Genomic DNA, 16,051 nt, shown 5'->3' with positions numbered 1-16,051 from the left:
TAAAATAAAGAGTTTCCGTTACTGAAAATAATAAAGATATCCTTACTTTGAATAGAAACATGATTGGAGAGAAATATGGGAGATAATAATAAAGATATCCTTACTTTGAATAGAAACATGATTGGAGAGAAATATGGTAGGTAAATATGGAAAAAGATATGCATATATTTCGAAGATAAATCAGTTATAAAATATGGAAAGGTTAGATTAGGGATTATGAAATAATATTTATTCTAGAGATTTGTGTTTTCTCTCTAGATGAGACCAAATGGACTAGATATCCATTTATATTATTTTTTTGGTTTTAAAACCCTTTATAGGATTAGAGAGGATTATATCTACTATTAGGACCCGTTTTTTGGACTATAAACCCAAAAATTCTTTAAAAAAATTGGAGAGGCCTTATAAAACTTCCCTTTAAGAGAGTTTTATTCAAGATCCAATCATAAGAAAACGACATTCATTGAAATTAAGTTAATCAATTATTTACTTGGCATATTTATTAACGTGCCTGTAAAATGTTTTTTTTGTAATTTGCATACTTTTATAGTATAAAAGTTGAAATTTGATACATGACTACTAAATTAATAGCCAATACTGTTTCAGCCCTAAATAGCCAATACTGTTTCAGCCCTATATATGGCGTTATGCTAGTAGGCTCGACTCGATTAGATAGTGTTAGTGCGTCGTGGGCCTAGTGTGGATGGGTGGATACAACCCAATCTCACCTGTTTGACACCAATACTCAACCTCTTCACTATATGGAGTTTTCAAGTCTCACGTTTTGTTAACCGGTCATCAAGAAACAAAATCCCTCGAGAGAGAACTTGTGAGGAAGTGGATAACTACTACACGTCCCATAAGATGACACGTATCATTCAAATCAGAGGTTCGATTCCAACTCTTATCACAAGAGCAAAAATTTCGGTACGTTAAAAAGTTTTGACGCTATCATCCAAAAATCACTCTTGACCACACATTCATACACCGAGATACGCACACTTCCAATCAACAACTCTTTTTAACGGTCTAGATTAATATCTCTACTACCAAACCAAACTTACCCTCTACAAGAATCGTACTTATCTTTCCATCTACCATCTCAGTGTTCCCCTATCGCCACGTGGCGTCCGCTTTTTTAACCAATTCTGTTTTAAGTAGGGAAGAGTAAAGGGAGCCTTTATAATCACTGTGAGAAAGTTTAGAATCTGAAATTCCGATTCTAACGAAGAAGAAGAAGAAGAACAAGAGGAAAAATGGTGGAGAAAATTGAGAATGGTGAATCGGGATTCAAACTAGTTGGATACAGTAATTTTGTTCGTTCAAATCCAAAATCAGACCGATTCAAAGTTAAACGATTCCATCACGTTGAGTTTTGGTGTACTGATGCTACAAACTCAGCTCGTCGATTTTCATGGGGTTTAGGTATGCCTATTGTAGCTAAATCTAATTTATCTACCGGAAATATGACACATGCTTCTTATGTTCTCCGTTCCGGTGAACTTAACTTTTTATTTACCGCTCCTTATTCACCTTCAATCGCCGGAAATCAGACGAACACTGCTTCAATTCCGACGTTTAGTCATTCAGCCGCTAGGTCTTTTTCGTGTTCTCATGGACTCGCTGTTAGATCTATTGGAATCGAAGTTGATGATGCTGAAGAAGCATTCAATGTGAGTGTTTCAAACGGCGCAAAACCTTCATCATCTCCGATCGAAACCGAAACAGGAGTTTTCATATCTGAAGTTCAACTCTACGGTGATGTCGTATTACGTTACGTAAGTTTCAAAAACCCTAACCCTAATTTAATATTTTTACCAGGTTTTGAAACAATGGATGAATCATCATCGTTTAAAAATCTTGATTTTGGAATTAAACGGTTAGATCATGCGGTTGGTAATGTTTATGATTTAGCTAAATCGGTTGAGTATGTTAAATCGTTTACTGGGTTTCACGAGTTTGCTGAGTTCACATCAGAAGATGTAGGAACGAGTGAGAGTGGGTTGAACTCGGTCGTTTTATCAAGTAATGATGAAATGATTTTATTACCAATGAATGAACCTGTTTATGGAACAAAGAGAAAGAGTCAAATACAAACTTATTTAGAACATAATGAAGGTGAAGGATTACAACACTTGGCGTTGGTCAGTGGGGATATATTTTTAACATTGAGAGAGATGAGAAAGAGGAGTAGTGTTGGTGGGTTTGAATTTATGCCTTCCCCACCACCTACTTATTATAAGAATTTGAAAACTAGGGTTGGTGATGTTTTGAGTGATGATGAGATTAAAGAATGTGAGGAATTGGGGATTTTGGTTGATAGAGATGATCAAGGAGTTTTGCTTCAGATTTTCACCAAGCCTGTTGGAGATAGGTAATTTTTTAGTTCTCTTCTTTTTATGTCTCTTTCGTTTATACATTTTAATTTTATCTTCGAATATAGCACCCGTATCAAGAATAGTACTTGTGTTTTCTTACCTTGAAGTTCAGGATGTGTAGAGGTTTAAATAGATCGAGTCACATTTCAAAACATTTGTTTTTGTCTGACTTATGAATTTGACTCGTCCTAATGGCTAATATGGATTGATTTTGGGTCCATTCGAGTCAGATGAGTCAATTCTTGACGATGAGAAACACCTTACTTCCATAGTTAGATGCATCTCTTGACCATGGCCGAATCTCATTGACCGAGGAGACTAAATTAAAAATGTGTACCATTGCTAGTCCCTTTTTGTGGTCTGAGTTTCGATTCTCGTAATATCTGGGATCTTCGATTCATGTGAAGATGAGAACTAATGTAGTTCTTGTGGCTCCCGACATAGTTTAATGAAGACGAGTTGTTGTCACAGACTCACAGTTGAATCCTCTAGTAGGTTAACCTAGGTTTTAACCATGGTAGCTTGTTATTTGTTCCTTTTAGAGGAAGTTCAACTATTTCCAGTTTCATACTAATAATAAACATGGTTCATCTCCGGTTAGGTTATTAACAATTTGCTTTCAAGGGATTCTATAGATTCAAGTTTATACTAGCTGGTACGAGTCATTTAGATTAGTCTATATAATTTGATCTCTTCTATAGAAATTTCTGTGTTTGCCGTTGAATTAATGATAATGCTAGATTGACACCTAAAAAACAAGAAGTATCGGCTAAAGTGAGTACTCCCCCGAATAAACATTATGGGTGCTAGTGTGCCACACTGCCCCAAATGAGTTCTACTGTAGTCTTCGAGAAGACCAATTTCATTTTTTATTATAATGAAGGACAACCGTGTATCTGAAATATAATTTTAAAATATCGGGTCACGTAAAGAAGGTATTCTTTATTTGTGTAACCCAAAACTGGCATCTTTCTTTGTGTGACCCAAATCTGACAATTCTAATGCTAATTCTTTAAATGTGTCCCTGAATTTTTTTAGCTCTGATCTCATATATAATACTATGTCGATTTACAACTGCATCACCCTAACAAAATTCACATATACAAACTATTTCGAACTTAGGTAGCAAGATTGTAGGCACTTAACTATTATAGATTTATATGATTTTAGGGATTAGTATATGTTGCTCTCATTTTCTTAAACAAATAAATCTATAGTATAGGTAGTCTAGTCACAAATAGCAACTTCTACTCCCGAAATTCGTCTATTTAAATTGCTAAGAACACTAAAATTAATTTAATAATGCACTTGATGAACTCTTGTTCTATTTTTTATTATTCTAATTCATGAGAAGTTGATACACAACAAAGTGAAGTTTCTTATACGGTTATACATGCATCTTGTTGAACAACTTTTCCTTGCAGTATAAATGGAATTAGGTAAACAAAATTTCTTTTCAGGATTTGAATCACAACAAGTTTTGTTTAGATTTTCTAAGAAAAGTTGCGTAATTACTCTTTTTTTTCTTCCAGGTTAGATTTGACTTATTTTGGTTTATTTTTGTAGGCCAACCATCTTCGTGGAGATAATACAAAGGCTAGGGTGTATGTTGAAGGATGAAGAAGGTAAAACCTATCAGAAAGGAGGATGTGGAGGATTTGGTAAAGGAAATTTCTCCGAACTCTTCAAATCTATCGAGGAATACGAAAAGACTCTCGAAACTGCTAAACCCCTCTCTCAATCGCCCGTCATCACTGCCTCAGCCGGAGCCTCTGCCGCCCCTGCCCCATGAACCTCGTTAGTTAGAAAATGAAGATGTCAAGTGACTCCAGTCTTGTCGGTCTTTGAACATTTGCCATAGGCTCAAGTGGTTATTAGGGTTAGATATTTATGATATTAGAAATAATGATAGTACGTCTTATGGTTGATTGTGTATATATGGTACGGTATGAACATTTCTTATTTATTGAATTGAGGGGCAATGCTACATTGATAGTATTATTTATTTATTAGAACTCCAGTTAATCGAATTGGGAGAACAGTGTGGATAATTGGTATTATCATATAATTATATTGCTTTTAGACCCTTCAATTGAGAAATAAGTTATTCGCTGATCTGTGTATGTTCCAAACAGATCATAGATCTAAAGGAATAGTTCTCTCTAAAAGTATTGAATAAAAATGTTTACATTAGTGACGGAGGGACCTTACGAAGTTTTAAAGGTATTTTCCGTTAGTGTCATCGGGTCTTTTTGGCCCAATATATCTCAGAAAATGGTTAAAAACGTTATTTATCAAAACAAACAGATGTTGATGTACCCTTTATGAACTTAAAATCGATGCAAGCCATTTATCAAAATAAACAAATGTTCCTGTTTTACCTAAAATCGATGATTTCAAACCAATTTAGTTACAAAACCAACTCAAGTTCATTGATGGGTCCGAATTTTACTACAAATTTCGAGAGCTCTATGGAATTCAATTCCCTGTTCCATTCTAGAATCTCGGTGTTAATTCGGTGGAACTTGAGCTGAATTGTGTAACAAAATTTGATTCAGAGTAATTGAATGGCGCACTTTTTAGCGGCTTCTACTTAGGGACAGATAAATTTCGTACGGATTACATGGTGTTAGCTGTATTTCAAATCCTTCTAGAACTCTTACTGTGGATCAAGTTGTAATGTCTATGCATTATTATCTACCGAGCCGAATTTTGTAACAAAAGTTTATTCAAAGCTATGGAATGGCGCACCTTTTAACGGCTTCTACTTAACGGCAGAAGGATAAATTTCGTATGGACTACATGGTGTTAGCTGCATTTCAATTTGGTCCTTACCACTCTTACTGTGGTTTGTAATGTCTTTTGTATTATTAATATTATGCCTATTTGAAAAAAAATAATATCGATTTCAACTCATAACATTAGAGTTGAATTTGGTGGAACTTTGAGTCAATTTTTGAAACAAAATTAGGTCTGAGATTATAGATCTGGGAGCCTCTATAACCAACCAAATAATACTAAAATGAGGCTTCCCAAATCAACTCAAAACATTAGAGTTGAATTTGGTAGAACTTGAGTCAATTTTCGAAACAAAATTCCATCCGAGATTACGGATTTGGGAAGGCGTATAATCAAATTAAGTGATTTTATTATGAAAAATACAAGTTAATCAAGATGATCGATCACATACTTTCTCAATCCTCACCAAATTAATACAACAAATACAAACAAATCACATTCAAATAACATACTAAACCCATTTGGCATTTGCATATATAACACATAAATTATACATCAAATGATAAGGGGCATCTTCAATTTCTTCCATCTTTCATTTCATCAAACAATACCTTCCTTGTGGTGGTGGTGGTGGTGATCAGTAGAGGAAGGAGAAGGGTAAGAGATAGGATTAACACCTGGTGGTGGTGTGGGTACCCCATAAATCTGAGCAAAATTTTCTTTTCTTCCTCTCGATCTTCCCAAGAAGTAACAACCAAACCCTAGTGCAATTGTGAAGAGTATAAATGGCAGAGATATCACTAGAACAAAACCCATTTCTCAGTTTTTTACTCTGATCAGACCACTCTGTTTCTCTGTTATATATGGAGAGCGAGAGAATGAAGCAGAATAAGAGAAGGGGAGGAGTCGTGAATTTATATATGGGAAAAGAAGCTTCTCAATGGAGTATATATGGAAGATGGATGCTTCTACTTCAAGATTTTCGCCGACACTTAAAAGAAAATGCTTCCAACGGTCGGGTTAACGTTTTAGATTCCTCCTAACGGATACTTTTGACAGCTAGGGTTTTGAGAACCTTTGGCTTCTAACACAGCTCAGTCAGGCCCACTGCCTTTATTAGAGCATCTTCCGTCCAAGCCCGGATGAGACTAAAATTTCAAAATTTTAGCTTTAGCCGGGCCGTCCAGGCTCAATGGGTTGGGGCGGAATCCCAACCGACTGCTTCAGTCACTCTTAATATTAGGGGCGATTGAAATGTCCAACAATCATGTTGGGGATCTTTCCAGCCGTTGGAGCAACTCCAACGGCTGGAAATGGGTTCAACCTTTATAAATAGGAGTTAGAACCCATTCCCATCTCATCACTCTCATCTTTCTATCTCTCTCAATTTCTCTCTCTCTCTCTCTCTCTCTACTCTTTCAATTTCTTTCTCTCCTTAAGCTCTTTCAAAATTTTTTCTATATTTTCCATTTGATCTTCCTATGGGATCCACTAGATACTAACGAATTCAACGACAAAAGTTTTATGAAAATGTTGTCTCCTACTTCTACTTACTCGTCGGCCCAATTAGGGGTTGATGATGATGAAGTATTTTTGTTATATACACTCACAGCAACGTTTTTTTTGTTTGGAAACTCTTAACTTCATTAAAGCCATAAAAGGCAAAGGAGTACAATAAGAAGTTAACAAGAGTACAAACATACTAATTGGCCAATAAAGTGGACCAAAAACAGTAAGTAGAAAGTTTAACCTAATACAGACTGGGCCAAGTAATGGGCCTCCATATTAGCATCTCGCATCAAAGGTTTGCTTTAGTGCATATAACAAATGGTGAGTGCATTTAACATTTCACTCAAAATGGCCCATTAAAATCTTGGCCGCCCAAAAAAAAACTTCCTCACTCTGTAGGCCTTCGTCTGTTCCCGTAAACCCTAAAACAGATACAAAAAATAAAAACAAAACAGATACAAAAGGGTAACTTGGAGAGGTTTTAAACTTTAAACATCGACTTCTCTCTCTCTTCACTTTAAGCCTGTGCTTAAACCCCAGTCTCATTCTTCTTCACCAAATAGTATCACAGGTATGAACCCTAAATACTTATTTCGAGTAGTCTAACTTCAAAAATGGAACTTTTCCTCTATTTTGAGCTAAATTAATTAATGGATTTGCCAGATTGAAATTACTATGGTTTGTACTCATCTTGAACGTATCTAGCTAGATTTCGAATTCATCTGAACAACTCTCTGAATTATTTACTGTTATACCAATGCTTTTAACTCAATTCCTGATATATGCCCTATCTTTTAATGTCATTCAGTGTTTGAACTATTCTTTTCCCAATACAATTTTTTTAGGTTACTTTTGTCTGTTGATGTTAATGTATCAGGTACTTATTGTTAGCCGAAAATGACGAAACTTGGTAAGAAGGCGAGGAAATTTGCGAAGAAGCATCTGCAGTCTACACTTAAGAGGAGGCGAAAAGAAAAATCTATGTTCAAAAAGAGAACTCCAAGTAAGGATTAAAGCCAGTTCACAATTTGTCATGCATATTCTTTTTTAAGTATTTGATTAAGAACTTATATGATATTAATGATGACTTTTTTTGTGTCTTCACTTTGTTATCATTGAATTTGCATTTGTATGAATTCTGGTCTCGCTCCAATCTGAGTTTGGATGAATGTAAATTTTACCCGCTAGATAGACTTGTAGGCGCAGACTTGAAACATTGACTCCCCACCAACGTTTTTGATCATTGATATTTAGCAGGATAGGGAATGTGACTAAGTGATTGATAAACAATAAGTGGGAAAGATGATGCAGAAAAAAATGATCATTTGCTAGTCTTAGATTTCTTGGGAAGTACCAATCCCGTCAGTTAAGAAAATCTTTTTAGAGAAGCCCCTTAAAACTTTGGATAACAGAAACTGATGTACGTGACATGATCTTGCTCTATGATGGTAAGATGGACTAGATTCTTCCTTGACCTTCATTCTCCTTACTTGTAATGGCTCCAAAAAACCAAAAGTCAATGCCTTCATAAATGTTAACCTTTAGAATGTTGATGAAGCATTAGTTTTTTTTTCAACAATTGGTAGGTGATATCTGCATTAGTTGCAGGTTGCAGCATATAGAAGTTGAAAGAAAATGATTATCTTGTTTTTCAACAATTGGTAGGTGATATCTGCCCCAAGCCCCCAACTAGTAGTCCATGCGAAGTGGGCGATCGGGGGTGGGGTGTTGAATCTCCCCACATAGTTGCAGTTGAAAAGTAAATCGTGGATTCTAGAAAATGTAGCAAAATTCAATTGAAATACTACTACAATTTTTTTTTTGTTTTTTTATAACTCATGAGATAACTTGATAAATGTATATGACTTTTTCATGTGGGCTGATATCTTCACCAAATCATTTAATGCCTTCATAAGGTTGTCTCACCTTTCTCTGAACCTCAGGCTATCATCAAATAACAATTGTAAAATTTAAGTTCTATTGAAAAGGTCACCGTTCATTTACATACTAAAGACTCAAATCTAAGTTACTAACCCTTATATATATCTTCTCAACCTTATTTAGGCCAGCAACCGCCAGCTTTAGGATACTGAACTTATACTTTATATGCATTCCATGTAAAAATGTTTGGCTGGGAAGTATTTTAATCAGTTTCAATTTACTTGTTCTGTGCATCACTAACTGCCTCAGTACATAATCTGTGAGAAACCTCACATTCCATGAATGGTAATCTAGTAACTAAGAATAGAATGTGTAGGTCCTCTCCACTCATTGCCGATTGGTTTTGAGTTGGATGACCACAAACTTAACATGGTATCAGAGTTAGACCCACACGTGATAGGTTTAAAACCCATATGTGCTCCACTTTACTCGCTAGGGGAAAAAAGCCGTATTAAGCTAAAAAAATCCAACACGCGAGGGGGCGTGTCGGAATCCCACATGGAAGAGTGGTACTCTAGTAACTAAGAATATAATGTCTAGGTCCTCTCCACCCATTGCCAATTGGTTTTGAGTTGGATGACCACAAACTTAACATAAGCTGCATATACAACAATCCTTTTGTCTCTAAGATAAACACTACTTGTTTTGCAATTTAGATTCTCTTCTTACTATTGAAGAAATTTCTCGTCTCGAGTCATTTCTATTAATCATCTTTTTTCTTCGGTCTTGTTTTTGCATGAAATAGCATCTTGACTTGTTTTTGTTAATGTGGTTTCCTGACTTATTCTAATAACCAGAAAATAGAGGAAGTGCTACTGAAGATCAAGTTAGTTCTAAACCAGACCCATCTATTGGAAGGTAAAGTGATGTGAAGACATTGTTCCGCAAGAAATAGAAATGTGATGTTGAGAATTTTATTTTAGTTGCAGTACTAAAATACTATGTTACTTCTGTTGGATTAACCACTGCTCTAGCAAGAAGTGAATAACATTCTATATAGGTTTTTTTATATTAGTTTCTAATGTACTGTACTTCCTGAGAAAAATAAATGTTATGGAACGGTGCCACGATTTTGTACTTTAGTAGTAGGCATTTGTTATAAACTTATAGTAGTTGCTGATATACTTGTAGGTTGGCTGATGTGATACTGACTATCAAGAATTCTAATCGTTTAAACACTGCCTTGACTCTCGTCCTGCTTTTCCTTCCCCCTCCGCTCGGTGTCTGAGCGGATGAAAAATAAAAAAAAATAAACTTCTTCAGAAATATATGTAGGAGAAGGAATCTTTATTTAATTTTAGTCTTTACCCTCTGGAAGTTGGTGTATTACTTTTAAAATACCTGAAAGTTCCTTTTGTGCAACTGACTTAACTACCAAAACGCCATGAGAAGCTGAATCCCACAAAATTATTGCCTGCTTTTTTTTTATAAGTTTTTTTTTCTTCAAGAGCATTTGACCAGTTCTTTCTTTTTACTAATCATTGATATGGTTGTTGTTTTAGAATTTCCGAAGACGTAGATGTTGGAGATATTTCTCTAGTACCCATATTCAGTGATAATGAAAGCGATTCAAGAGAATATGCTTCTGACAGTGATGGTTTCCTTTCAGAGGTATGGATGTAAATTATTACAAAATCTTTTCATGGTCTGCTTACCTGTATTTAGTCCCTCCTGTATCCCCCTTTGACTTAAAATGGTTACCAGAACTCAACCTGCGCTGATGACGAAGCAAGTGAAAGCGAGAATGATTCAGGTTAGATTGTTGTGACTAATTGCGTCAATTTTAAAAGCTATAAAGGTAGAACTGTTAGATATTAACGGAAAATTGCATATTACCAATGATATCTTACAACTTACGGAATGTTGATGATATGGGTTGCAGATCCAAATGAGAGTAGTGGTCTATTGGGACAGAACGAAGAACTTCACTCAGAACTTGCCAAGCAAATGAAAATTTTGAACCGCCTAAGGAAAAAGGTAAATGTTCCGTAAACCTTTTGGTAGATAGGAGTTCCATTTGTAAGGATATGATTCTTTGCTTTCTTCTTGCAGTAATTCAGGACTCCCTTGTCATCAGTTTGTTTTACGGAGTTTGTTATCTTTGAATTTTTTCAGGATCCAGAATTTTCTAAGTTCTTGGAAGAGCAAGAAAAAGTTCTTGTTCAACGTAGAAGTGAAGAGGGGGTAAGTGGTTGCGTCATTTGTTCTTTTTGTGCTAAGCTTGAGAGGCTGGAGAGTTGACATGTTGCATAGAAAGTTATTTGGATCACTTTTTTGTGCCAAGTTGCCAGTCACTTGATTTCTTTCACAATTTATTATCAATGTTGTACTTCAAATTACTATATCTACCCAGCTAGAAATACTCCATATTTGGCAAAAACCGAAAACAATAGATGAATGGTATTTAAATAGATTTAAGAAAGATGGAATCGTGTTGTTGAACCTCGTCAGATCAATTGTCAAATTGTGAACGGAACAATGATTTATATAGGAATATGACCCTATTGTTTACGAAGGATGCAAAAATCGAAGCAACCTCGAAATGGAGATAAGGGTATAACTATTTAAACTGACTAATGATTTACTTAGGAATATCCCCCCTATTGTTTTCGACTGGCAAGTTGCTCAGTGATGCATATTTTTTTACTCGAATTGACGAACCTTGTGCACTAATCAAGAGTTGATAAGGTTTTATTACTGAGTTTCAAACCATCAATTGCAATGGTTTTCTTTTCCAATGATTGGATTTAGTGTTTTTTTTTCTTTTTCTGTTTTCTAGTATTAGTCTACTTTTAGTTATCTACAACCTTCCGCATCGCCTCCTGCCTCCATTACACATTGTAAAATTCCAGGCTTTAGTTCTGCATTTGCAAGTTGTTGATGTTACAGTTCTTGGTCAGACTTCAGATAGTAAGAATGCCATGAAAACTGTAAAATTGTTTCTTTTGCTGATGGAAAAGAAATTTTATGGCTACCTTTTAGATATTTCAGGGCGACTCGATGTCTAGTTTCCATCTTATATTTTACCTGGTTTACAAATTTATTTTTTTGTTCTTGTGTGGCAGAGTTCTGATGAAGAAGACGAGACAATTGATCAGGGCTTGGTGGAAGCTAATCCTAATGGTTCAAATCTAAATAATGGCAAAATCCTAACAAGTTCAAACATTGATTCATGGTGTCAACAAGTTAAGGAAAAGCAGGACATGTCTGTTCTTCCTAATCTATTGAATGCATATCGGGCTGCCTGTCACTATGGGTCTGCTGGTGACCTAGATTCACTGTCATATCGCAAAATTCATGATAGCAAGACTTTCTGCAAGATATTAAAGTTTGTTCTTCACGAGGCTGATGGTATAATTCGAGGACTGCTGGGAATTTCGAGCTCTAGTTGTAAGAAGGAGAATATTCATGAGTTGAAGAATACTCCAAAATGGAAGAAATCAAATTCTCTGATTAAGTGTTATTTGAATAGTACAGTTTTCCTTCTGAATCAGGTGACTGACTCAGAGATACTTACATATGCACTTATCCAACTTAGAGCTTCAACTATCTTCTTTGCTGCTTTTCCGTCTCTACAGCGGAGACTGATCAAGGTAAGTTTAACTTCTCGAAATCAAGTATTACATACATACTATGGTTATTTTTTAGTATATTTTAAGCTATTACGTGTGATAACAGAACACATTTCCCATGGGTTTTCTAGTAGATATCCAAACTGATGCTCTCATACTAATTCATGTCCAAAGAGGCGTAGACAGTAAACACCTCTAGATATTACTTGACATAACAAAAATATTCAAGTTTTCGAAAGTTAATGCAAAGATGCAATAAGTGTTTTTTTTTTTTGAGAAATCGACTACGATCTACGTTAGTCGTTACAAGGCATTAATACATCATCAAGATGTGATAAGCACGATAACAGCCTAAGTTATACACATGATTAAAGAGGCCTGAAGACCGACAACAACTACTCTATTTAGTGCCTAAATTACATGGGATAAATCTTGGGGATAAACTGCTTCCACCGAGACTCGATCCCACGACCTCATGGACTTAAGAGGGATGTCCTACCGCTACATCGAAGGGTGGTGAACTCAATAAGTGTTTTATACGGCACATTTTGACCATTCCAACCCAGTGGTAGTTGAGTATACAAATCATGCTGTAGATTACCTTTAATTTGCAATAAGCAAAAAAGTTTAGCGTGTTTCAGAAATTTGTTCTTAATATACTAATTATACTTTAGTTATGGTCTATCTACTTATTTTGCCACTCCGTGCCTCTTTTAATACCCAAAACGGATGCAGGTGACAGTTCAGCTGTGGGCTACAGGGGGAGGAGCGGTGTCATCATCCTCATTTCTCATTATACGTGATGTTGCTTCTATAAGTTCAAAATGCTACGACATCTGCTTGAGAGAAACGTACAAGGCCTTTGTTGCACGTAGCAAGTTCGTGGACCCCACTAATCTAGGATACATTCAATTTCTTGTGAACTCCCTCGTTGAGCTTTATTCTCTAGATGTTCAGAAATCATTTCTGAAGGCATTGGCATCTATTGAGCAACTAGCCAAGATATTAAAACAGGGCTTTAAAACAGAGAAAAAGGTACTTAATCTTCCTTTTATGGACATTACTATCATCTGGGATCACCCTGTTTTTTCATTTTAGGCACTTGTCTCATTATGAAATTGAAATCAGTTTTTGCCTGCTGACCCTGCGATGCTAAGTCGGTATGTTTTGGGTATAGGAATCACTCAAGAAGATACCCAGTTGGCAGTATGTTAGTTGCATGGATCTGTGGGTCAAGTTTGTCTCAGCAAACATCAGGGATCATGATCTTCAGCCATTTATGTACTTGATGGTTCAAGTTGTCAGAGGAGTTGCTCACCTTTTTCCTGGGCCTCGATACTTGCCTCTGAGAGTGAAGTGCATTAAAATGCTCAATCAGCTCTCAAGTTCCAGCAAGGTTTTTATCCCCATCTCATCTTTGGTGCTCGACTCTCTGGAATATATTGGAAGTGGCAAGCCAGATGCAAAACCTGGAAATGATTTCGACGTTTCATCTGCACTAAAGGTTTTCTCATACATCTGTTTGTTTTCTTTTCTACCTGCTTCAGTTATTGTTTTACTTCTCCATTGGTCTCACTTTATCTGCAATTTGTGCCATTCATATATCAGCTAATATCTTGAAGTTTACTTCCAAAAACAAGAGATCTGTTGATTCATGTCAAAATTTACATTGATCCAGGTGCCAAAACAGTGGCTGAAATCACAGAGCTTCCAGGAGGAGTGTGTTCTGTCTGCAATTGAGCTGCTTTCGGGCCACTTTGCCCAGTGGAGCTTTCATATATCGTTCCCTGAGCTGGCAACAGTGTCCCTAATCCGCCTAAGAAATTTCCATGAGAAGTTAACCTCAGAAAGCCTTCGGCGTCCAGTGAAACGTTTAATAGACCAGGTAATGTCCCCAAGAGGAAAAAATGAGTATTGATCTTCAGACAAGGAAATTTTACGTGTATTGATCTGGCTCTGGCATGATCTATTCTAGTACATAATCCAATTATGTTACCTGAAGTTGATAGTTGGGGTTCACTTCTTATTCTTTTGTATCTTATTCCATAGCTCAAAAATGCTAAAACATAATTGAGAAAGCAAAGTGAAAAACACAGTAATGTAAGTTCGATTCTGGTTTCTCATCACTTTCAGTTGGATTATACACTAGAACCAAACGAGTTAATGCAACTGGTTGGCTTCACATTCCATTGCATTTGCCAGCAATTGATCCCTCAGTTCTGATAATTCGTGTAATTGAGTTTTTGTTAACTTTTTATTCTGATGAAACAGGTTGAGCAGAATGTGGAGTTTGTCCAAAAGAAAAGAAGTGATGTTCCCTTTTCACCGAAAGATCAAGAATTTGTTGAATCTTTTCTCCAGGTTTACTTTCATTTCCTTTTGTTGCTTGTGTTTGTGACTTTGTTCCAGTTGCAAGTGGAAAACTAATTGGGTTATATTGTTGCAGCTCGACCCAGGCACCAAGAATGCGCCTTTTAATCAATATTACTCCGACGTCATTAAAAAAAGTCTGTCAAGAAGTGTACTCAAGCAAAGGTACGATCTATTAGCTTGAATTGTTCTGAGAAAAATTTAAGGTATATGTGAATAAGATGCATATATAATATGAACACAAAGGTTTAGAGACTAAAGCTAAACGAATTTGTTAAGCTGGAGTCTCTTCATGCTTTGGAAGTGTTAGTTCACCAAGTTCATATCTGCTATAATCGGTTTGTTTGAGCTACTTTACTAGTTGCTACCCACTTCTCCTTTAAAATGGTAAGTTTAAGATAACATAGTGAAATAGTAGGCTGTTTCTTACAAGTCCAATATTATGTAATATCTAGAAATTCTCGACTCTAATTCTATACTCGACATGAAATGCAGTGAAACGGTGGAAAAGAAACTAAGAAAACAAAATGCAAAGAAGCAAAACAAGAGCCCTGCTAATGAATCTAAGGACCTTAACATAGAGAAGGATTCAGGCAAGAGAAATATAGAGAAGAAAAAAGATGGAAGAAAGGGGAAGAAGCAAAGAACTGAAAACATGAATCTATCAACTTAGCCCTTCTCACTTTGTGTAAATCTAGAAACCCAATTCCTTGTATTCAAATGGAATACATTCATTTGCTCAACAAACTTGATGTTAGGTTTCTTTTTTTGTGCTTTAGAGAGTAGCTTTTGATGAGAGGCTAGTTCAAAAACAAGTTTAGTTCTTCCAAATTTTGTTTCCGTGGAAGTCATAAATATATAAGATAATTATAATCATTATTTTTTTGGTCGCGTATTTTGATTCTTTTCTTTTCCCCATTTTCTGGTTTGGTAGTGTAGTCATCTGATGCTAAACAGAGTAAAGAACAAAAAAGAAGTTTCTGAGGTGAGAACTGCCTATTATTCATATACTCTTTCCATTGTGGTCACTTCTCGGACTTCAGCTTATCGATTCTCCTGCTGTTTTTTGAAAGACAAAAGAGCAGACCAGCCCTAACTTCAGCTCCTGGAGTGCTGCTGTCTCTGGGTTTGCATTGGCTGCCAAGGGGTTCGCCCTTCTTTCGTTGCCAAACACTGATGGGGCTTAGAGCACCTCCAATCAAACACTCAAGAAAAACTCTAAAAATCTCAAATGTCAAGTGTGTAAAGTGGATCTATAAATGGTCCTACTCGGTCATATAAAGAAACTCTAAAGTTTATATTTTAACTAAAAAAAACTAATTGATTTACTTATGTGACCCTTTAAAAATCTCAAGATGACGTTCTAAATTTATAGTTTCTTCTTAAAAATCTCTAAAACACAACCTCCTTATTTTAGAGATCAAGTTAAGTTCATAAAAAAGAACTCTCGAGTGGTACTCTTAAGTTATAAAGTTCGCATTGGAGATACTCTCAGGCTGTTTCTGCACTTCTTGTTTAGGGATGTTATTTCTGCACTTCTTG

General features: G+C 35.9%; 3 protein-coding genes across 3 annotated transcripts; 2 read left to right on the top strand and 1 right to left on the bottom strand.

Moving 5' to 3' along the window:
- Nucleotides 1-1,115: 1,115 nt before the first annotated feature.
- Nucleotides 1,116-4,470, top strand: PDS1 (4-hydroxyphenylpyruvate dioxygenase). Its single transcript, XM_086656904.1, has 2 exons — nucleotides 1,116-2,374; nucleotides 3,945-4,470. Exons 1-2 carry the CDS (start codon nucleotides 1,257-1,259, stop codon nucleotides 4,168-4,170), a joined length of 1,344 nt encoding a protein of 447 aa, XP_086513030.1. The 5' UTR covers nucleotides 1,116-1,256; the 3' UTR covers nucleotides 4,171-4,470.
- Nucleotides 4,471-5,506: 1,036 nt separating this feature from the next.
- Nucleotides 5,507-6,011, bottom strand: LOC147570336 (uncharacterized). Its single transcript, XM_086672715.1, has one exon. It carries the CDS (start codon nucleotides 5,931-5,933, stop codon nucleotides 5,718-5,720), a length of 216 nt encoding a protein of 71 aa, XP_086528841.1. The 5' UTR covers nucleotides 5,934-6,011; the 3' UTR covers nucleotides 5,507-5,717.
- A 920-nt stretch (nucleotides 6,012-6,931) lies between these two features.
- Nucleotides 6,932-15,385, top strand: LOC147570335 (Noc2p family). The gene is made up of 14 exons (XM_086656905.1): nucleotides 6,932-7,197; nucleotides 7,504-7,629; nucleotides 9,365-9,425; nucleotides 10,070-10,178; nucleotides 10,272-10,320; nucleotides 10,450-10,544; nucleotides 10,683-10,751; nucleotides 11,633-12,160; nucleotides 12,875-13,174; nucleotides 13,317-13,643; nucleotides 13,818-14,024; nucleotides 14,411-14,500; nucleotides 14,586-14,674; nucleotides 15,005-15,385. The coding sequence occupies exons 2-14, from the start codon at nucleotides 7,524-7,526 to the stop codon at nucleotides 15,180-15,182; spliced, it is 2,208 nt and encodes a 735-aa protein (XP_086513031.1). The 5' UTR covers nucleotides 6,932-7,197; nucleotides 7,504-7,523; the 3' UTR covers nucleotides 15,183-15,385.
- The last annotated feature ends 666 nt before the right edge of the window (nucleotides 15,386-16,051 follow it).

The sequence above is a fragment of the Eschscholzia californica genome, unplaced genomic scaffold (assembly GCF_041429995.1).
Source record: "Eschscholzia californica isolate CP2 unplaced genomic scaffold, dmEscCali1.0.p SCAF_1, whole genome shotgun sequence".
Taxonomy (NCBI): Eukaryota; Viridiplantae; Streptophyta; class Magnoliopsida; order Ranunculales; family Papaveraceae; genus Eschscholzia; species Eschscholzia californica.
Note: the sequence above shows the minus strand (reverse complement) of the source record. Positions and strands in the feature narration are given on the sequence as shown.

Excerpts from the sequence above, each read along its gene's own strand:
- PDS1 (XM_086656904.1), top strand. The coding sequence starts at position 1,257 with ATGGTGGAGAAAATTGAGAATGGTGAATCGGGATTCAAACTAGTTGGA. Across the intron at positions 2,375-3,944 it reads ACCAAGCCTGTTGGAGATAG|GCCAACCATCTTCGTGGAGA; the intron begins GTAATTTTTTAG and ends TTATTTTTGTAG.
- LOC147570336 (XM_086672715.1), bottom strand. The coding sequence starts at position 5,933 with ATGGGTTTTGTTCTAGTGATATCTCTGCCATTTATACTCTTCACAATT.
- LOC147570335 (XM_086656905.1), top strand. The coding sequence starts at position 7,524 with ATGACGAAACTTGGTAAGAAGGCGAGGAAATTTGCGAAGAAGCATCTG. Across the intron at positions 10,545-10,682 it reads TGAACCGCCTAAGGAAAAAG|GATCCAGAATTTTCTAAGTT; the intron begins GTAAATGTTCCG and ends GAATTTTTTCAG. Across the intron at positions 14,025-14,410 it reads TGAAACGTTTAATAGACCAG|GTTGAGCAGAATGTGGAGTT; the intron begins GTAATGTCCCCA and ends CTGATGAAACAG.